This window comes from Hyperolius riggenbachi, chromosome 1 (assembly GCF_040937935.1).
Source record: "Hyperolius riggenbachi isolate aHypRig1 chromosome 1, aHypRig1.pri, whole genome shotgun sequence".
NCBI lineage: Eukaryota > Metazoa > Chordata > Amphibia > Anura > Hyperoliidae > Hyperolius > Hyperolius riggenbachi.
In genome coordinates this window covers 446,335,563-446,359,099 of record NC_090646.1, presented here as the reverse complement: position 1 = coordinate 446,359,099, position 23,537 = coordinate 446,335,563, and the positions used below count along the sequence as shown (strand labels likewise).

General features: G+C 43.6%; 1 protein-coding gene across 1 annotated transcript in view; it reads right to left on the bottom strand.

The window, feature by feature from the left end:
* Positions 1–216: 216 nt before the first annotated feature.
* The window catches only part of LOC137524043 (uncharacterized), a 61,521-nt gene continuing 38,200 nt past the window's right edge, over positions 217–23,537 (bottom strand). The window contains exon 4 of the mRNA XM_068243509.1: positions 217–979. Within this exon, the coding sequence (XP_068099610.1) occupies positions 217–979 (763 nt within the window). The remainder of the gene's footprint in view (positions 980–23,537) is intronic.

The window sequence follows — 23,537 nt, the reverse complement described above, 5'->3', positions numbered from 1 at the left end:
GCTCACGCTTTAATAAGCGGTTCAGAGGCCTAGCCGACTGTGGGACGGTTTTAGGCCCTACAGTCAATAACAGAGAAAATGAAAAAGGGAAGAGAGTAGGGCCTTGACCCAGTATGATATATCGGGTGGCGGCCGCGTCTAGAGCGGGCATCTGTACGCCATAGGTGTCTTGGCTGGGAGATGAGTAAACAGAAAAGCATAAAATATAGAAAGATCTCACCCAGCTGTGCCCTCAGAGGCGGGTGAAGAAGGAGCGGGAGAAGCTGTGGCCGAAGATCTAGGGGATCTCGAGTCTCTACGCGGGGCCACCGTGGTCCATTCAGTCTCCGGAGGGGGGATCCTCTCTGCTTGTGGCTGTTGGGTCTGAGGCGGGGGAGCCTCGTGCTGCAGCCCGAGCTTGGTCAAGATGTCGGTGATGTCATCAGGGTCACTCAGGGAGAGCTGTTTGCCGTTGTGCAGGATCGTTAGCTTAAAAGGGAATCCCCACCGGTACCTTATCTTGTGCTTTATCAGGACGGTATTAAGAGGTTTCATGTCTTTGCGTTTCTTCAGCGTGGTCGGTGAAAGGTCCGGAAAGATTTGAATCCTGGCACCACGGAAAGTTATTTCAGGGATGTCTCTGGATGCTAACAGGATGCTTTCTTTGGAATTATAATAGTGCAGCCGGGTGATGATGTCCCGAGGCGGAATGCCGTCTTTCGATATAGGTCTTAGTGCTCTGTGTGCCCTGTCCATCCTCAGGTCTTCTGCTTCCAGTGCAGGGGACACTGCCTGAAACAATTCAGTTAAATATGGGTGAATCCCCTCTTCAGATTCCGGGACCCCACGTATCCTCAGATTGCATCTCCTGTCCCGGTTCTCACTGTCCTCTCTGGCTTCTTTCAGGGCCGCCACCTCCGCTTTTAAGGCAGGTACATCAGCCTCTGTCCGCTTGCCATGTGCTCTCACTCCGTCCAGGCCCTTCTCCAGATCGTGGATTCTTTCGCCCAGCGATTAAATTTCTGTACGGATCTCCCGGACTGTCTCTGAGTTGGTGGACTTGATGAGCCTCTCGAGGTTGGAGAAGAGCTGATTAAGATCTGCCTTGGTCACCATGTCCTTGGGTAGGTTCTGGCGACCCGGTGTCTGTAGGCTTTCTTCTCTTGTGCCGGCGCCATCTTGTGTGTTCACTGTTCGCGCCTTTGTTCCTGCGGTTGAAAATCTCTGCTACTTGCCCCTCAGAGTCCGCATTTTGCTTCTTTGGACCCATGGTTGGGTAGCCTAGGGTGCAGGAGTCCGGGTGAGCTATTTGAGTTCGGGTCTGGGCGAGTGAGAGGTGCTCGGAAGGCTAGATTAGCCGGAGCTAAGGAACCATGCGACCGCTCCGCTCAGCCTCCAGGCGCCGCCCCGTTTTTTTCTATTTTTATCTATCCGGAATGCCAGATATTTTTCTTCAATTTCTCTAAAGATTGTATGGTATGTGTTAGATTGTCAATTTATTAATATACACTCCCTAGCAATTTTCTCAGAGTTTCCAATCATTTTTATCATAATTGGGGAAAAAATTGAACATAGCTGTGTGGTACATTGGTCATATTTTTTGAAATGTTACAATCAGTCAGAAAAATTGATTGCAATTCTTAAATTGAACAGATATTTAAAAAATTGTATGGTGTGTGGCCACCTTAAGGAATAGGTCATCTAACACATCATGGACATCATTTAGTATTTTTTTCCTCATTCAAGGGTACTTCAAACAGCACGGCTACTGGCTACTTAATGGTTCAGTCATCCAGATTGACCAACAATTGGAGGGAGCCACATGTTCTGTTCTGGATGTTAAATTAAACCTGAGGTGAAAGCTGCAAAAAAAAAAAAAAACACGGATACCCAAGAAGAGGAAAGCCTCTTTATATTTATAAAATATACTGCTGTACAAAATATGCAGACCGGGCGCTGTAATACATATAAAGTTTCCATCAAACCTTAGTATTGTCATGTGTGCAGGGGGGAAGAGGTGGAAGTAGCAGGGAAAAGCAGGACAGCCACTATATATTTATTAAATATACAATGTGTACTGGATTTATTACAAAAAATTCTAAGTCTAAGCTGTGAGTATTCTACAGCAATTTTATAACCACTACTTCACCCACCTTTTGCAAAGTTGCTATGATCTGATATGATCCAGGTGGAAGTTTTGATATCCAATAAAGCAGACACTTGTTAATCACTCCAGTCACCCAGGCTTGTGTGATCACACAGGCTCTCTACAGCTTCCATCTTTTGTAAATCAGGGCCTCTCTTACAAATAGCTATTTATAAGAACCGAAATCCTCATTCCTAAATTGTTACCAAGGTGAATTGTCACCAGTGATGCATAGCTGTCTCCTATGTTTACATACATTATATGTATTATGGGAATTTCCTTAGGACCTATGCATGTGTGAGGCCTAGTGCACACCAGAGCGGTTCCCCTGCGGTTTGCGATCTGCTTGCGGGTGCGGATCCGCTTGGGTAATGTATTTCAATGGGCTGGTGCACACCAGAGCGGGAGGCGTTTTGCAGAAACACATACTCCCAGGCTGCTGCAGATTTTGGATTGCGGATGCGTTTCTGCCTCAATGTTAAGTATAGGAAAAACGCAAACCGATCTGAAAAACGGCAGTTCAGAGCAGTTTGCCAGGCGTTTTTTGTTACAGTAGCTGTTCAGTAACAGCTTTACTGTAACAATACATGAAATCTACTATACCAAAAACACTTTACAAAACCGCAAAATGCTAGCTGAAACGCTACAGAAAAAGCGTTTCAAAATCTGCTAGCATTTTGCGGATCTGCTAGCGTTTTTTGGTGTGCACCAGGCCTTACTGTTTATTTTGTATTTCTGAAGCACTTTGGATTTGTGGTTTTGAATTTTGGATATCCTGAGTTTTATTGTATTGGGATATTGTAGAGCTGCATTTTAGATGTATTTGACATGTTTCTGCTTTGTGAACCATTTTTCTTAATGCTGCCTTCCTATAGTCTTGTGATTGAAGTGCTTTGCTAATTATATAAGTTAATGGCTAACTGTGAAAAAGACAATATGTAAAAACAAATTATACTCTAATGCAAATAGCACGCACACGCACACACGCACGCGCACGCACACGCACACGCACGCACATGCACACGCACACACACACACACACACACACACACGCACACGCACACGCACGCGCACGCGCACGCACACGCACACGCACACGCACGCACACACACACACACACACACACACACACACACACACACACACACGCACACACACACGCACACACACACGCACACACGCACACACACACGCACACACACACGCACACACACGCACACACAAACACTCTCTCTCTCTCTCTCTCTCTCTCTCTCCCTTTCAAGCAGCCATTACTGTTTTGAGGTTTTAATGCCTCTTGGCACCTAGTTCTGGCAGTCCTATAGCGTGACACTAGATAATACATGCACCCTTGGCACAAGCCTTTAATCAGCACAGCATTACTCACTGCTCTCACTGTGAGAGGGATATACAGCTTTCTCCCCCTCTCAAGCACCCATTATTGTCTTTATGCTAAGAGTGTTTCTCCAATACCTAGTTCCAGCACTTTTTTACTTACCTGGGGCTTCTTTCAGCCCCTAGAAGTCTTTCCATCCACTACTGATGTTCTGCTTTCTTCAGCGTGGGACCTGTTAGACTTCTAGGGGCTGGAAGAAGCCCCAGGTGAGTACAACTTTTCTTTCCTAGGTTTGCCTCATGTATCCTTTAACCATTTAAGCCTTTAGGATGTAGCTGCTACGTCCAAAAGGCTGCTGCCCAGCTGTCGCGTGCTCCCATGCCCCCGCCCGTTAGCCCGGAGATCAATGAATGGGAAAGCAGTTCCCATTCATTGATCTAAGTCCCTGTTAGAGCAATCGCTGGCTTGTATTAGAAGCCGCAATCGTTTTATTTCAACATCCGCTCTTCAGTTCCTGTAAGCGTACACACTTACAGGACGCCTAAAAAAAACAAATGACTGAGGCCATCTTGTGGCCAAATAGTAAAATTACATCTACATACATTTTTTAATACACAAATCCACACTTACATTTAAAATTAACTGTTTGCCTCCCACTCTCCCAAATATACCCAAATAAAATTTTTCATAAAAGAAAAATACAATAAAAAACAACATAAATAGTTAACTAAGGGTCTGAACTTTTTTAATATGCATGTCAAGAGTGTGTATTACTAATATTTTTGAAATTATACGTTTGTAAATAGTGATGGACGCAAAAATGAAAAAAAAAATCACATTTATTTCCAAATAAAATATTGGCGCCATACATTGTGATAGGACATAATTTAAATGGTGTAATAACCGGGACAATGGGCAAATAAAATATGTGGGTTTTAATTTTGGTAGCATGTATTATTTTAAAGCTATAATGGCCAAAAACTGAGAAATTATTTTTTTTTTTCTTAATATTATTATTAAACTGCATTTAGAAAGAATAATTATTAGCAAAATGTACCACCCAAGGAAAGCCTAATTGGTGGTGGAAAAAACAAGATATAGATCATTTCGTTCTGATAAGTAGTGATAAAGTTATTGGGGAATGAATGGGAGGTGAAAATTGCTCGGATGCATAAGGTGAAAAAAACACTGAAGGCTGAAGTGGTTAACAATGCATAAACACATGCCACCTAGCATTATGCTATGGCTTGTAAGACCACTGGGGCTATATGACAGCAACAAAGACTTGAGACAATGTCTGGTGCCTGGGAGAGGTAGGGGGTGAATACCATATCACAATACCTATGGAAAACAGTAGAAAGTGTGAGCAAAGCAGAACAGTGCTGAAGTAATATTTTTTCATTTTAGGATTAGTAGAGCTTAATAGTGAAACTCCACTTTTTTTGGAAAATAAAGAAGGGGTGTCAAACTCAAAATACAATGTGGGCCAAACGTCTATGGGCCTGATTCACAAAGCGGTGCAAACTGTTTAGCACGGGTGTGCTAAACAGTTAGCACGTGAAGTCTGTTCGCGGACTTTTGCGCGCGCAATTTGCAGCGATTCGCGCGATCGCGGCACTTTGCGCGCGCAAAAGTCCAAGAACAGACTTCGCGTGCTAACTGTTTAGCACACCCGTGCTAAACAGTTTGCACTGCTTTGTGAATCAGGCCCTATGTCTATTAGCCACCTCTCTCCCTTATAAAGTTCCCTGGTGTTTAGTGGTCCTCCCTCCCCAATACAGTACTCAGGTGTCTAGCGGTCCTCCCTTCCCTATACAATTCCCTAATTTCTAATGCCTCCTTTCTCCCTGGTGTTTAATGGTGATCCCTCGCCTATACAGTTTCTTGGTGTCTTGTGCCCTCCCCACCTCCCCTGTACAGTTTCCTGGGGTCTAGTGCTTTCCCCTTCCCTCCTCCATATGGCTTCTCTGGTGATCTAGTTCTTCACCTCCATTATAGATTCCCTGGTGGCCTATAGAAGGCCAAAATGCAAAGTGGGGAAACCACTTGGGGGCCAAATTTGATGGCTCTGAGGGCCAGATTTCACCCGGGCCGGAATTTGACATGCATGATATAAAGGATCACTATTGGAAAGAATTGTAGACTTAAAAAAAAATACATGTGTATGCATACATATAAAATGTATATTTGTGTAAGAGTAAAACACACTATTACGGTACTTCTTTCCTATGTTGCTGTCACTTACAGTAGGCTGAAAAATCTGACACCACTGACTGATTTTGCAGTATTGTAGCTCCTCATTGGTGAATTTCACGATTTATTCTTTAAAAACGCACTCAATGAAAAGGGCCTATACAAACATGCTGGCAAGCCTGTCTCTTTGTGCATACTATTCTGACAGTTGGACTGCGCCACTGCCATCCAAGAAGGGGTTTTGTAAATTGCAAATTCAGTATTTAAATGTGCAGTTGACCATTACTATTTGTCCATTCATATAATTAACTCAGAGCTTGCAATACCTGGGGAAGAACAAGGAGTGGTGAGACAATTACTTTCGAGTAGTGTGGCCAATGGCCATGTGTAAGCAGGAAATTGCTCTACATTAATTGACAATGGTGAACATGCTTGTACATGTTGTACCACACTGTGTAGACTATGCAATTCCTGATATGCAACTTTGTGTGCTGATCTGTGCTCCAGTTAATATCTGCTCTTCCCTGCTTATTAACTCCTGCTCCTCTTCGGCTACATTTAATAAAGGCACTATTGGTGATTATGTATATCAGCGACACAAACTGTTTGGCAATAACAATTGGAACTTAATGTTCCAAAATATTTGCTTATATCATATTTGATGGATGTTGCCTGTCTGAGACTGGGACCCGATCCCTTTAGGTGACATCACTGGGCTGGGCTGCATAGACATGTGTCCATGGAGATAAGTTGATCCACTGGTCAGATAGATGGGGGACAGGCTTTTGTACAAGCCTATAGATTTAACCTTGGACTGCTTGGACTTTTCTGAATCTTGGTTTATTTCAGGTCATTAGCACCCTATAAATAGGACCTCTCCCTGGCAAATATCGGTATATTTTGTAGAAACATATGGTGAACATATTTCCCCAGAACTGCGTACATGGTCAGCATGTGTGACTGTGGTGGTAGTCGTTTGTTTTCAGTAAGACAACTGTGTTTGAAGGTGTCTGGATCCTGTTTATATGCATGATTATTATTTTTTTTCGCTTAGTGTAACATAATATTTTCATGATGTTCCATTTCTAAAGATGAGTCAGAGTATGGGTCTTAATATGCGTATTGCATTCAGGTGTCCCCAACATGAGTGTCATATCCCCTTCAGTAATTCCCTGAGCTAGACACAACTCCATCCGACCTGCCCACTTTCCCCCTCTCTTTACACAACTGAGCCAAATCCAAGCAACTCATCACATTCACATGTACCTGTAGACCCCAGAATTACACTAATGAGGGCTCCCCAAAGCCACTCACTATACTCATGTGGAGCCCCAAATTCCAGGGATGTCTTCTAGAGACAGTTTGCCAAGTCTTCATAGCAACCCAGCCTGCTGCTTTTACTGCTGGAAGAATACATGGTGCCACTAAAGGTGCCCATAATCTATTGATTTTGCAGCCCAGTCGTCCATTTGATTTGATTTGATTTGATTGTTTTGCTAGCCTAAAGCTACATTTTGAGCTATAAAATGGATGCTCATAGGATCAGTAAAAGTAATTCTCTGGAGATTGCTACACGGCAAGGGTTACCCTGATCTAAGTCAGCATTGTATTCTCCCGCACTGGGAATTAGACTATTTCTGATTTATTCCCTTTTATTTTTATAAGTATTAGATTAGATTAGATTGTAAGCTCGCAAGGCCAGGGCAGGGTCATCCTCCTAATGTTTACTGTTTTGTAACAATATTTGTGCTGCTTGGAACTCTGCTGTACATTTGTTAGTTGTATCTATGTTCCCCTTGTCATCTTATTGTGCTTTGTAAAGCGCTGCGGAATATGTTGGAGCTATATAAATAAAAAATAATAATAATAAGCAAATATATTGTTGTGTGTCATTGTAATTTTTACTTTTGTTTTTGTAAATATTTTTGTATATATATTCTTCCTGCAATGTTCCACTTTTGGAATATTCAAACTTTATTTAATAAGTTAGTCTTCTGTGTCCTAAGCCTCCAATTTACACACCTAGAGAGGTTGCAGAGTGTTGTGTTATATATAAGGGCTAGGGCACGCCGAGCGCCTTTTTTAGCGTTTTTGCAGCCTCTTGCGGCTGCAAATACGCTAGGGTAATGTATTTCAATGGGGGTGTGCACACCACAGCGGGAGGCGTTTTGCAGAAACGAATCCTCCCGGGGTGAGGCATTTTTTGGATTGCAGAGGCGTTTCTGCCTCAATGTTAAGTGTAGGAAAAACGCAAACCGCTCTGAAAAAGGCAGATCAGTTTGCCAGGCGGTTTTGTTACAGAAGCTGTTCAGTAACAGCTTTACTGTAACAATATATGAAATATGCTACACTGAAATCCGCAGCAGCAATCCGCAAAACGCTAGCAAAACGCCTCATAAAAATAAAAAAAAAGCGTTTAAAAAACGGCTAGCATTTTGCGGATCTGCTAGCGGCTTTTGGTGTGCCCTAGGCCTAAATGCCGTATTGTATGCTTGGTTGTTTCATTGCTACCCGTGTGAGATTGCGTTGTGTGTTTGGTGTTCCTGTAGTTTGGGTCTAAAGCCCCTGACTGACCTAAAATATGTGAATGCCAGCCTTAGTGTGTGCAGCTTGGCAGCCGTGCATGAAATTGTTGTAATTGCCGTAGGCAGGGTCAGATCTCCTTTCAGCGCGGAAATCTGTGTGTGTATGGCGTCTAGCAGATTAATTTGCAGACTACTGCAGTGGTGGCTGAGTCTTGCAAGTTGTGGTTGAGGGTGACCCCCTGTTTTATCCAAAATAGGCTGTTCCTCCTCTCAATTTGGTCAAAAACCATCAGGTCCTGTCTCTGCTGACTGTTGCGGGGCTGGTTCCTGACACAGGCAATAGATCTCTCTTCGATCAGATTCAATCAGAGAGAGATCTGTCTCTTGATCAATCTGCCAATACATCACTAGTTGTATGGGGACCTTTAGGGTGACATAAAGTATCCATTCAAAGTATATCCGTCCAGTTTGCCCCTCTACTACATAGATTTGTGCCCCTTTCTCTTTATTATTATTATTATTTAGAAATCATATAGCCCTGACATCTTCTGCAGCACTCTACAGACTATATATTGGGCTTGATTCACAAAACGGTGCTAACTGTTAGCACGCTGTGAAAAGTACTTCGCGCAAAATTTTGCTTGATAATGGTTTTTGCGTGCAAAAATTTGCGTTCGCGTGTTACCGCAAATTTTTCACACGTTAAACGGTTGCGTTCGCGTGATAAATTCGCATTATTTCGCAAACGTTAAAGCGCAAAAAAATTTACGTTAACGCGTGAACCCGAATTTGTGCGCACGAGATTCGTTTTTCATGCGAAAATCTTTTTTTCACGCGAAAACGCAGTAAAACGCGCAAAAACCTGTGCTAACAGCACCTTTTTGTGAATCAAGCCCATTGTCTTGTCACTTAACTGTCCCTCAGAAGGGCTCACAATCTAATCCCTACCATAGTCATATGTATGTATTGTGTAGTGTATGTATCAGTCTAGGGACAATTTAGGGGGAAGCCAATTAACTTATCTCTATATTTTGGGAAAGTGGACAGAAACCAAAGCAGACACAGGGGGAAGATACATACTCAATGCAGATAGTGCCCTGACTGGGATTCTATCCACTTCAACACTGTTCTGCCTCTTTCTCTTGTTTTTATCCACTGCCCTTCCCCAGTAAAACAGTTGACAGGCAATATAGCTACAGGTACAGTGAAATTGGTTAAGGATGATGTTAGGCTAGCATGCAGGTTTCTAGGCTGCAACATAGGGAATTGTGGGAGAGAATGCATGATTGTGACAGCACAATAGGAGCTGATGTGGCTTCACAGATTGTGGCTGTCCACCCAAAATGTGGGGTCACATGACACTGAGGATGAATATCTCCAAAGGTGAGTATGATGGATATGTGGAGGGGGGGGGGGGGGGGGAGTGTTTTACGAATGAGGTTGTACCTGATTAGGCTGGATATGGTGGGCGGGAGGGATTAGTTAAATAAAATGTATTCCTTAAAAAAGCTGGCATTTTCAGAGCCAATTCAAGAAACACCACCTAATGCTGTGCTAGCTGTTGTGTTTCTATTTATAAGATTCAGTACATGCTGCCTAACGTTTTATGCTTTGCAAATACCGTGGATTAAGTCACATCTATTGTATTCTGCCTCCTATTAGAACCCCCTCAAGAAATAATCAAGTAATATAAAATAACAGTCATTTTTACAGCCTCTCTCTCTCTCTCACTGGATTATTCCTATACAACCCGTATTGTGAGGCGACAATACTGTGACTCATTAAAGGTTGTGCATGTTTCTGCCGCCCCCTTCATCAGTCTCCTAAAATGCGGAGGAGGCTTTGCAACCCACATGCTGGCTATTACAAAAGTCCATATGAAAGGATGCTTTCTCTGCTCCCGTGAGGGTTAATGCACAAGCAGAAGAGGCAAAGTATTCTGTCACTGTGTCACACTGTAGGAGTGAGGGTTAGATACTTTTGCACAATTATTTACAGAAAAAATTGTTTCTCAAATTGTACGTTCACAAAATACATATGCAGCAGTGTTGAATATGGAAAAGGCGCTTACAGGAAAAAAGTATGCCGTCTATGTCATACTGAATATACATTTTATTCCTTTTAAAGAAAAAAAAACAACAACAGCTCTACTGATGATTGATCTTTCTGGTAACATCATGTTGATTCAATTAAATCATTATGCTAAAATGCAAGTTTTTTTTTTAAGACAAACACTGGGCTAAAATGTCATGTTACTTCAGACACTGGGATTGCCCATGCTGCAAGGCTGATTCATTATTGCTCTTTAGGGCTGTAGTAACCCATGCATACATTGCAGCAGGATTCTATACCTTATTGGATTCCTGGTTCATTGTACCTAATGTTACTGTGATAAAGGCACCACTTTTCAGAGGCAGCTGCCTGAACCTCTTGGCTCAGTTATTGCAAATAAGCTTTTCTGGGTACTGAACAGGATTAGCTCAGAAGAAGTGAAAACAAAAATATGAAGGTTCCCTGCAGAAGCTATACTAGCCTGACCAAACAAATAGAAAGGCACCATATGCTTACAGTCCCTCTAAACGCTAAATACCAGCTCTCTATGCCTGTAAGCAGGGAGGGATAGCTTGCATCAAACGGGGAATACTTTCTCACAAAGACCACTGGAGCTTTTTTGAATTTCCAGCTGCCACTAATGTAACCCAGCTGCATCACCCTGCTACATTATCCCAATAAATCTATAAATGTAGATGGGGCATGGCCTGGACATGCAGGATTACGAGATTTAGACCTGGAACTCAAAGTTGGTAGCGAGTTGTACAGAGTTTTTACACTCAACATAGAAGAATTTAAGCAACAAGGATAAAAATGGCTGCAATCAAATGACAAGAGCAACACAGAAGACTTCCAGCAACATAATGGCAGGTGACACATCAAGATGGGTTGCCAAAGAAGCTCGAACCTTGATGTTTTCTATCAACATTAAGACTACATAAGGTATTACAACTCTTTGTGCAGTTTATTGACCCATTTTTACACAACCAACAAATAGGTAAGGATCGGGTGAGTTGATCAGCTGGGCAGATCGCTTGGGGGATGCCATACACACGCTTGATTATCGGCTGAGGTGGTCATTATCGTCCGCCTCAGCCGACTTTCGTCAAGGGTGTGTACCACAAGGTTGGTGGTATTTATCTGATTGCTCTTAACCAATCATTATCAAGCAGCATCACCAGTGATGGTACTTTGTGAGGGTAGGAGGTGTTTGATGCTTGCCTTACTCTTTCAAGGCCCCCCACTAGATGGCAGTTAGAAAGTAGAGTCAAGGTCTGTCTCTGCTTCATACCAGCCAGTATGACTTGAGTTGGGACTACAGTCCAGGCCAAAAGTTTTGAGACTGTCAAAAATATTGGAAATTAGAAAAGTTGGTGCCTAAGTTTTTATAATAGCAATTTGCATATACTCCAGAATGTTATGAAGAGTGTTCAGATGAATTGCATAGTCCTTCTTTGCCATGAAAATTAACTGAATCCCAAACAAAAACTTTCCACTGCATTTCATTGCTGTCATTAACCTCTTGCCGACCACGTCACGCCGATGGGCATGGCCGCGGCGGCAGCCCCAGGACCGCCTGACGCCGATTGCCGTAAAGTCCTGGGGCTCTGTTTTGCAGGAGATCGCGGGCAGGCTGTGCGCGCATCTCCTGCTTGGGGGGCAGAGCTCCGCCTCGCCTTCAGTCTCCAAGCGGCTATTGCCGCTCGAGAGACTGTTAGACGGAGTGATCGCCGTCTATTTACATGGTGCAGCGCTGCGATCATCAGCAGCGCTGCACTGGAGACAGCCGTGTGACACGGCTGTCCCCCTGGGGGACAAGAGAGCGATCGGCTCTCATAGGCAGAAGCCTATGACAGCCGATTGCCATAATTGGCTGGCTGTGGGAAGGGAGGGAGGGAGGGAGGGTATTCATAATTGGCTGGCTGTGGGAAGGGAGGGAGGGAGGGAGGGAGGGTATTTAAAGAAACAGGGTTTAAAAAAAAAAAGCAAACAATAATATTTATATAAAAAAAAATAAACATGGGGGAGCGATCAGACCCCACCAACAGAGAGCTCTGTTGGTGGGGAGAAAAGGGGGGGGGGATCACTTGTGTGCTGTGTTGTGCGGCCCGGCAGCTTAGCCAAGCTGCAGTGGACTATTTTATTAAAAATGGCCTGGTCACTAGGGGGGTTTAGCACTGCAGTCCTCAAGAGGTTAAAGGACCTGCTGACATCATTTCAGTAATCGTCTTGTTAACTCAGGTGAGAATGTTGATGAGCACAAGGCTGGCGATCATTATGTCAGGCTGATTGGGTTAGAATGGCAGACTTGACATGTTAAAAGGAGGGTGATGCGGCCTTCCCTGCTTAGACTCCTACTATTATGCCTCCTCTCTAGACATGATTAAATTCTGGTGGAACCCCCACCATCACAAACCGTGGGTAGACATGGAGAAAGTTCTGCTAACTAGAGAGCTCCGGACTGTACTAATGAGCATGATTTTAGGCGCAAAAGCTCCTACGTCTCAATATCCGACAATTAGATCCCTGCTTCTGGCATGGGAATACTTTCTTAAACACCCCCCTGACTCTCCTCAAAAACATAGTCCTATTTTCCCTCTCTCAGTTCTGCATCAATTTATCCCAGATCTTAACTTACAAACCTGGCATACAAATAAACCCATTTCTTTGAATGACTTATTTGATGGGGACAAAATAAAGAGATTTGCCGATCTACAAAAGGAATTCAGACTCTCCCCAGCCCAACTGTTTAATTACCACAGAATTTTTCACTGGATCAAATCCCATAATATAACCATTCCTAAATTACTGGACCAAATTCTTACCCTGCTAAACTTTAAAGGCCCAAGCAGAGGAGGAATATCCACTTGGTATGAAAACTTACACACAACTATTAATTCCCCCCTCAGACGATATGCCATAAGCTGGTCCAATGATCTTAATACGCAGATATCAACTGAACAACTGATTGTGGCAACTAATATAACTTTAAAACTATCGAAATGCAACTCCCATTGGGAACAATCTCGTAAACTAGTATATCGTTGGTACTACACACCAAGAAGGCTAGCATCTTTCTCAAAAGATGTATCCCCTCTGTGTTGGCATTGTCACTCCACACAAGGTACTCTGGTACATATGTTCTGGGAATGTCCATATATATCCAATTTCTGGAAACAGGTCGAAACCTTAATAAATAAATCTTTTAATTATAACTTGACCTTGTCTCCTCAATTAGCTCTACTATTAGTGGGGATAGAACTACTCCCTGAACGAATTAGACCCCAGATAGCACATATTATTTTGACAGCACTCTCATTAATATCGGCAAATTGGAAGTCAGCAGATCAAATCTCCATCTTACAATTAAAACACACAGTCAGAAGAAATTTACTAATGGAACAAAAAATCAAAAGCAGAACAACAGGGGGAAAATATGACTTTAGCATCCCAAATACTTGGATAGGGAACTAATAAAAAGCACACTTTATGGACCAATAAAGAAACAATGTTTAACTCATGGTAAAAGTTTTTACTTTAGGTTGTTAATCCTTTCAGTTTTTTTAGGTCTTGTTGAATAAAGTTAAGAATGTTGCATGTTGAGGTGCTACATGCGCAGAAAGACTGAACAATATGACGGTTGGTACACCAAGGAATGCACGGTACATTATACATAAAAGATATAACCTTACAGCTTATTGAGGCTAGTCTTAGCCCTCTGGTCAATAAGCTCACAAATGTCTTTTCCAGGAATGGGGAGAGGTTGTAATACTCCTCCTTGCATTCTACGGAACAACAAATTGAATAAGTGCATGATATATATATTTTTGTTCCATTATGACATTTATACACCATACCTCTACAACTCGTATTGTATGTTCGCAATAATAATAAGTGAAGAAAATGCATGTTAATGCTACTCTTTTATTGTATAAGATGATAAAGCATGTAATAGCCATCTTTGATGTATAAGTTCAACTTGACTTTTCAATAAACGTCTTATGAAAAAAAAAAAAAAAAAAGGAGGGTGATGCTTGAAATCATTGATCTTCCATTGTTAACCATGGTGACCAGCAAAGAAACGCATGCAGCCATCATTGCGTTGCATAAAAATGGCTTCACAGGGAAGGATATTGTAGCTACTAAGATTGCACCTAAATCAACAATTTATAGGATCATCAATAACTTCAAGGAAAGAGGTTCAATTCTTGTTAAGAAGGCTTCAGGGCTTCCAAGAAAGTCCAGCAAGCACCGGGATCATCTCCTAGGCCTAGTGCACACCGGAGCGTTTTCGCTGCTGTTTGCGATCTACTTGCGGGTGCGGATCCAGAGCGGGAGGCGTTTTGCAGAAACGCATACTCCCGGGCTGCTGCAGATTTTGGATTGCGGATGCGTTTCTGCCTCAATGTTAAGTATAGGAAAACCGCAAACCGCTCTGAAAAACGGCACTTCAGAGCGGTTTGCCAGGCGTTTTTTGTTACAGGAGCTGTTCAGTAACAGCTTTACTGTAACAATACATGAAATCTACTATACCAAAACCGCTACACAAAACCGCAAAACGCTAGCTGAAACGCTGCAGAAAAATAAGAAAAAGCGTTTCAAAATCTGCTAGCATTTTGCGGATCTGCTAGCGGTTTTTGGTGTGCACCAGGCCCTAAAGAGGATTCAGCTGCGGGATCGGAGTGCAACCAGTGCAGAGGTTGCTCATGAATGGCAGCAGGCAGGCGTGAGCGCATCTGCACGCACAGTGAGGCGAAGACTTTTGGAAGATGGCCTGGTGTCAAGAAGGGCAGCAAAGAAGCCACTTCTCTCCCAAAAAAACATCAGGGACAGATTTATCTTCTGCAGAAAGTATGGTGAATGGACTGCTGAGAACTGGGGCAAAGGCATATTCTCCAATGAAGCCTCTTTCCGGATTGTTTGGGGTATCTGAAAAAAGGCTTGTCAGGAGAAGAAAAGGTGAGTGCTACCATCAGTCCTGTGTCATGCCAACAGTAAAGCATCCTGAGACCACTAATGTGTGGGGTTGCTTCTCATCCAAGTGAGTGTGCTCACTCACAATTTTGCCAAAAAACACAGCCATGAATAAAGAATGGTAACAAAACACCCTCCAACAGCAAGTTCTTTCAACAATTCAACAACAGTTTGGTGAAGAACAATGCATATACCAGCACGATGGAGCACCATGTCATAAGGCAAAAGTGATAACTAAGTGGCTTGGGGACCAAAATACTGAAATTTTGGGTCCATGGCCTGGAAACTCCCCAGATCTTAATCCCATTGGGAACTTGTGGTCATTCCTCCTGTTTTGTTGTGAGTTTCCTGTATGTCCTACCTTGTATGTTAACCCTTTTATCTATTGTGCAGCACTGCGTAATATGTTGGCGCTTTATAAATACAATAAATAATAATAATAATTCCTCAAGAGGCAGGTTGACAAACAAAAAAACAACTAATTCTGAGAAATTCAAAGAAGTGATTATGAAAGAATGGGTTGCTATCAGTCAGGATTTGGCCCAGAAGTTGATTGAGAGCATGCCCAGTCGAACTGCAGAGGTCCTGAAAAAGAAGGGCCAACTGTGCAAATACTGACTCTTTGCATAAATGTCATGTAATTGTCAATAAAAGCCTTTGAAACGTATGAAGTGCTAATAATTATATTTCAGTACATCACATAAACAACTGAAACAAAGATCTAAAAGCAGTTTAGCAGCAAACTTTGTGAAAACTAATATTTTTGACAGTCTCAAAACTTTTGGCCAGGACTGTAGTATTACCATTTTGGAACCCATGTTCTGGTTTTCCCCTTTGTCATTGTAAATACAAATAAAACTGCTTCTGAGCTAACCACACCAGGGTCGGACTGGGCCACAGTAGTATTGTTTTTTTCCTTGGTGGCCCCCCCCTCCAGGTCTCTGGTGGCCCCCCCCCCCCTCCTTGTTTGACCTGCAACACAAAAATTCTCTTCCCAGTGCTGTAATCACTCATGCTGAGAGCAGTGGCGTAGCTAAGGAGCTGTAGGCCTCGATGCAAATTTTACAATGGGGCTCCCCAAGCACTCTATACATAACAATTGATACGACGCACCAAAACCTGCCAATGGCAACTACAGTGTCAGAGGTGCAAGAAGGGGATGGGAAATAGCTTGTTAATGATTACCATTGTTCAAAGTATCTATAGAAGTGATTATTATGAGCAAAGGACCAATAGAGAGGTAATACTGTAGTTGAGGGAGGGCCCTTCGGGGCCCCTTTGGCCCGAGGGCCCCGATGCGGTCGCAACCTCTGCAACCTCTGCGGTCGCAACCTCTGCAAAGTAGGACATTACTTTATATTGAAGGAGGGGACTCTATGCAAAGTTTTGCTGGTAAGCAGTGTCTCTGAATTACAATGCTGCTAAGATCATGTACATTTAGCCCTGTCCATAATACATCATGACCACACCCACCTTCCGGTGCATGGTCACGCCCTTTTTTCACCGCAATCATGGGATGTGTGGGCCCCAGGTTGAAATTTCTTTGGTGGGCCCCCAGTGTCCCAGTCCGACCCTGAACCACACCATTATTTTTTTTGTAACAAAAGCAGAGCTTTGCTGTGTGATATCTGCTTAGAACTCATGACTCATGCAGAACAGGTTTTCTGATCTGGTGTTCTGATTCTCTTCACGTCCACAATTGTTTTAGGTCAGTGACTTACACAGGAGGATTATAGGCAGATAATCAGGATTGCAGCCAGGCAACCAGTATTTGTTGACAATTGTCAAGTGTGTATGCTCCCATACATTCCATGACAAACATGGTAACAGACACACTGCCTTTGGCAAAGAGTTTCTTAGTAGTGTTTTGTATTTGGTAGTTAAAAGTACACAGAACATTCCTGCTTACCCATTGGTGATTAGTGTACTTTGGACAACCAAATGGGAATCTCCATAAAGGTAAATATTTTCACAGGGCACGCTACTGTGTCTGTTGCAGGTAGTGGTTAGCAAAATGGTCGATAGGTTAGATTCATGTAAGGAAAACTCAAGAATTCCAAAATGGAGGCAGCAGTACAATCAGGCTGAAAGGGTGTTGAGAACTGGCTCCTCAAACAGAAAACGGCCACATGTACCTTATACTGTGACATGGTAAGATATTACCACTATTAAATAATTGCAGCCTCCACCGTATTGTGGGAAGAAGAGGGATCTTCAAAGGTTAAGACTGGGAACCATTGCGATAAGCAAAAAACCCAAACATTAAGTCTTGAACACATAAACTGTTTCCCACTGGGATTGGGCCCTGAATCCCTCGGGTGACAGTTCTGGGCCAAATACTGTACAGACATCGATAAACTCCAGGCCAGCAACGCCTTCGGTAGCTACACAGAGGGAAGGAGAGTTGACTGAGTGGTGCATGAGAGAGCGGCACAGAGTAGGTGGGGTGGGAACAATGGCCTCAGCCTGTGTTCAGCCAACACAACCCGCTGGGAAGATTGCTAGCCAACAAACTGAGGGGAAGGGGGAGAATCGGGGGCCAATATACATGTGCTAGATACTCAGCAGAAGTGGCCCAACCAGCTGCCAAGGCCAAGAACCAATTAGCATGTGTACAAAGCTTAAAGCTTGTCATACACGGTTATATCAGGCACAAGATTGATATCTAGCTGATATTGATCAGTCACCTAGACCAGTGTTTCTCAACATTGATTTGGTAAATACCCCTTTATAAAATCCTGTGCCTACCAAGTACCCCCTAATATAAATTAAATAATGTTAAGTACCTCTGAACACGTATAGCGTACTGTACACTTTAATTGTGTAAAGATGAAATCCACCATTGTTTTTAATTAACAAAAACACTTGCCTCATTTTGTTTATATAATGATTTATCATTCTTTTAAAATTAAAAAAGGTTGTAAACGGAGTTAAATTCACCAAACCCAAGTACCACATGAACCCTTCAGAATTACTCCCTGGGGTACACTTACCATATGTTTCAAACCTAGGACTTAGACTACACCCTACTTCAACTAATATTAGATCATATTCCATTAGGAACACATCAATACAAAGCTATGCTCCTATTTGTAACCCTTCCCCTATCTGTAAGCCCCACCCCCTCGGGCAAGGGATGGCTTTTCACAGTCAATGTTCAACTGCCAAAATAATGATTGAGATGGTGTTATTTTTTGATAAATGTAATGTTTTTATCAGTCAAACATCTTAACTATTAGCATACTGAGTCTGTCCATGCCCTAAGATGTCAGTCACACCAGGATATTTGAAAGCAGTAAGAGAATAACCTGCCCCTTTAAAACTAAATCATTACTGAAACAGAAAAGGATGGAAGCCGGACTGATGCTATGGCAACAATTTTTGGCCTGAACTGGAAAACTAGAATAGGTTTATGAAATGTGAGAAGGAACCTTAGCACAGGCAGGCTGCTAGACTGAGGCAAGTGACAAAGGAAATGTTAGCCTATAGCCTGATAAAATAGGTCTCAGTTAAGATACCGGTACATGGTTAGATTTTGGAAAGCTACAAATTCAGGATGGTATCCGTTTTGGGCCTCAGGTAGAGTCAGAGAAAATGTGGCATTTAGAGATGGACTAAGCTACGGAGAGAAGCCTTTTTATCGGCAGCCAATATCCAAGGGACTTCTAAAACCCCAAGGCACCCTCCTAGATTACACATATATTTTCATATCTGATGCATTTTATAGACATTCTTTTTGGAAAAGTTAGCTGCATGACCTAGAGATCTGTGTACAAATTATATGGCTGCTAGCGGAGTGGGAGTTTCAGCCTCTGCACAGCCCCAACACCTGGCCACAACCACCTCCTTCCTCCTCCCTGTTGATGATAATTGGGGGGACAAAACACAGTTTAACCAAGCAGTATTTGACGTTAGCACAAGTTGGGATTGCAAACCCAGCCAGCAAAGTAATAAAATATAGATACTGCAAAAATGCTTTGTGTAATGTACACAACTTTGTGATTTGCAAATTGAAATCTCACATAATATACCGTACATTTAAATAAAGGACAAGCCTGAACTAGGCCTTTAAAGGGAACTCCTAGGTGAGAATATACTAGAAACTTTGATGGAGGCGCCCTTGGTGATAAATCACTAGTAATTGTTATAGGTGAGAAGTATAATGGCTTACCTTCTCAGAAGAACAAACTATTAGTAATGGAAAAAGTACCGTATATTTATTCTAGCACTATAGACAAAGCGTTTCATGGGTCTTGACCCGCTTTCTCAGGTCAATGCCAAACTTTTGGTCACGAGCATGAGCACCTAAAATTACAGCCATTGGGCTCCTGGTCTCTCTCATTCCACAGATACTTGGAGGTTACGGATAACCATCAAGGATAGATACTCTTTCCCCTAGGTGAGAGGGATATGGAGGCTGCCACATGTATTTCCTTTTCAGTTGCCTTGCTGTCCCTCTGATCCCGTGTCTCCTATACCTTTAGCTTTAGAGCAGGGATGTCAAGGTAAACATTGAACAAACTGTCGGATCTGTCGGGCCGGCCTTGAAGGGCTGCAGCGAGACCCCTGTGGGACAGAGGAGGATGGGGGAAGCCTCATTAGGATCCTGGGGCTTCCGCCTCCCGAGGTGAGTACCCCCCAGGGGACGTTTTTCTTGTTACAGTGTCTCTAACAAAAACAGTGTTTTTTCTCTGTGGACGAGAACGGATTGGCTCAGGGGACTCTTGTCCCCTGCAGTCAATCCCCCCTGTTGCCTGTAGCATCGCGATCGCGGGCATTTGCCCGCACAATCGCATGCACAGTACCCCAAACTGCAGGGACGTGACTACCGCATCCCTACGGCTGTAGCAGCTGCCGCTGCGGACGTGAGGCTCACGTCCCAGCAGCAGAAATGGTTAAATACACTGTGGTCCAAATTACTTACTACATTCAGACTGAGTATGTGCAATGGAAATTATTGAAGATTATCATTCCACACAGTATACATTGACAACACAAGTGTGAACTGGGGCTTTAAAGTGAATCTGAAGTGAAAATAAACTTATGATATAATGATTTGTATGTGCAGTACAGCTAAGAAATAAAACATTAGCAGCAGAGATATGAGTCTCATATTGTTTCCAGTACAGGAAGAGTTAAGAAACTCCAGTTGTTATCTATGTAAAAAAGTTGCAGAGAGCTCTGAAGCTTATTATCTCAACTGTCTGTTACTGTATTTTGTTTTTTCTGCATAGGAAAGTTCAAAAGGTCGTTAGCTCTGCTCCGTGAAATAATTTAGAATGCTGAGTGTTGTGTAAACTGCATATATTAGAGAATGATGCAGGGATCCTTAGTAAAACTGTGAGGAAAATAAATGTTGGAAAGATCTTCTAATGGTTATGGGAGATTTAAATGCTAAGGTTGGTGCAAAATGAAGGCCTAGAACAGGGTTGTCTAAATTTTTTAGGCCAAGGGCCATAATAGCCATTCTTGAGACTGCTAGGGGAGCAAACTAGCAAAATTAAACACAATTTTTGCTGATTGCTGCTAGGCACCTTGGATTGCCTATGATATTTGGTCAAATAAAACATTTCCATGGGAATTAAATCATATGTTGTGTGCAGTTACCATGTCTCCTTCAATGTGCAGGCATAGTGCTGCTGGCACACTGGCAGTTGCTAATCAGTGGCTGATACTGTTGCTGGTACAGTGATGGCTGATAACCAGTGGCTGCTGTTACTGCTGGCATAGTGGCTACAAGTCTGTGGTTGCTGCTGGTGGCATAGTGGCAGCTTTTAGTGAGTGGCAGTTATTGCCGCTGGTGTAGTGGCAGCTGCAGGTGAGTGGCTGCAGCTGCTGGCATAGTGACACTGCAGATGAGTGACTTCTGCTGGCATAGTGACACTGCAGATGAGTGGCTGCTGCTGCTGCTGGCATAGTGACACTGCAGGAGAGTGGCTGCTCCTGCTGGCATATTGACACTGCAAGTGAGTGGCTGATGCTGCTGGCATAGTGACACTGCAGGTGAGTGGCTTCTGCTGGCATAGTGACACTGCAGGTAAGCGGCTGCTGCTGGCATAGTGACACTGCAGGTGAGTGGCTGCTGCTGCGGGAATAGTGGCAGCTGCTAGTGAGTGGCTGTTACTGCTGCTGGCATAGTGGGAGCTGCAGTTGAGTGGCTGCTGCTGGCATAGTGACACTTCAGGTGAGTGGCTGCTGCCGCTGCTACAATAGAGATGGCTGTTTTTCAATGGCTGTAGCTACTGCTGCTGGAACAAGTGGTGGCTTTTAATCGGTGGCTTCTGCTTACTTAGTGGTGGCACGGTGGTGGGTGCTACTAGCAGGGTGGTGGTATCTGTCTTCTCCCCCCTTTCACTCACAATATCAATGCATCTGGTCTGCCTTTCTCTCCTCCTCGATCAGGAAAGTCCCATAGAAATGGTTATAATATCAGACTACAAAAAATGGTCGCTGGAGAAAAATATGTCAGCTATTATGGCCGGCCATGTTTTTGTAGTCCTATAGTCGTCACTATGGGACTACAAGCCAGATAGGTAGGCAGGATGGCGACACAAGGTGGCCCTGCATGCGTTGTTGCAGCAACAGCCTGTGGGAGGTATGCAATTAACAACTGTAATGTCGGCCCACCATTAGAGATAGCTCAAACCTCCGATTTTCAGTTCGCGAACCTCCGCAAAAAGTTTGGTTCGCGCAAACTTTCGAGAACCGCAATAAAATTCAATGGGGAGGCGAACTTTGAAAATTAGAAACATTTATGCTGGCCACAAAAGTAATGGAAAAGATGTTTCAAGGCGTCTAACATCTTAGTTTTTGCATAGGGGAGTGGGAAACACGCCAAAAGTCCTGGGGGAAAATCTGGATTTGACGCACAGCAGCGTTTTAAGGGCAGATATCACATTGCATGCTAAATTGGAGGCCTAAAGTGCTTTAAAACATCTTGCATGTGTATACATCAATCAGGGAGTGTAATTAGAGTACTGCTTCACACTGACAGACCAAACCCACTGTGTAACGCACCGCAAAAACAGCTGTTTGTGTAGTGACGGCTGTGCTGGACTGGTGCGCACCATGGCGAGAGTGCAGGCCATGGCGGTTTTCAAGCCCATATGGTCGCCGGGCTGAGGTAGCTCAATGACAGAAGAACAGTGACTGTCCAGCTGATCAAATATGGTCTGTCCACAATGAAGCAACGACCTTATTATCTTGGGTGTGCGCCCCCCTTGGAAGACACTCATATAGTCGTCGGTCATTGCTTCATTGTGATACGCAAGCCCCTTCACCGCAGCAAGGTAATGATCACAAAGGGGAATTGACACATGTACATGCCTTTTGTTTTGTTGTTGCAGCTGCAGCGCAGGCAGAAAAATTAGGCAGGCATGTACACGAACCAGAAAAATTATTATAGCGGCTGCTGCTAGCAACAGCCTTAAAAATTCAGGAATCCGCCTGGAGTCCTGGACCCTGTTGGTGGTGGCGGAGAAGGCAGTCAAGCGGCCTGCAGGCAGAGATGCTGTGTGGGGAGCGACTTGGTCTTGGGGCAGGCAGTCACATGGCGTGCAGGCAGAGATGCTGTGTGTGAGGACTGACTTAGTCTTTCGGGCAGGCCTGACCATGCTTTGCAGACCACATGGTCAGATGGACCCTTGACCCAACGCTGTGTGCCAGAGATGATACCGCTTGCCTTTCAACATCATGGTACAGTTTGGGTATCACCTTTTTTTTTAGAAATAACTGCGGCCTGGTATCTTCTACTGCGGTGTGTGGCTTTGCTTTTGTGTGCTGCTTTTCCTCAGGTGGTCATCGCATTGCAGTTTGTGCTTTGTCATCATGTGCCTTCGTAAGGAAGTTGTCCCTACGCGGGTCTTGGTCTTTCCATGGCTCAATTTTTGGTGGCAGATAGCACAGATGGCATTGCTCTCATCTGAGGCAGACACACAAAAAAATGTCCACACCGCTGAGCCCTGGGGTGATGGCACTTTGGTGGTGGCGGCCGACTGAGTGTTAAGTGGGTTGCCAGAATCAGAGCAGGAGGAGGAAGATATGTCACGCTTCCGTGCGGAAGCTGAGCAAGATGAGGTGTTCTGTGTTAAATAGTCAACTACGTCCTGACAATCTTGGGGGTTGATGGCACACGCCTTCTGAACACTGTACTTTGGTCCAGGGCCATACATAATCACAACAGCACTACCTCGAACAGACCTGCTGGGTGGCCTGCCTCTGCCTTTTTTGCCCATATTGGGGGGATGAAGGGAAAGGTATGCACTGACTTGACTAATACAATGTTCAATCACACAGGTGCAGTGAGCAGGTATGCAGTGACTGGTATCAATAC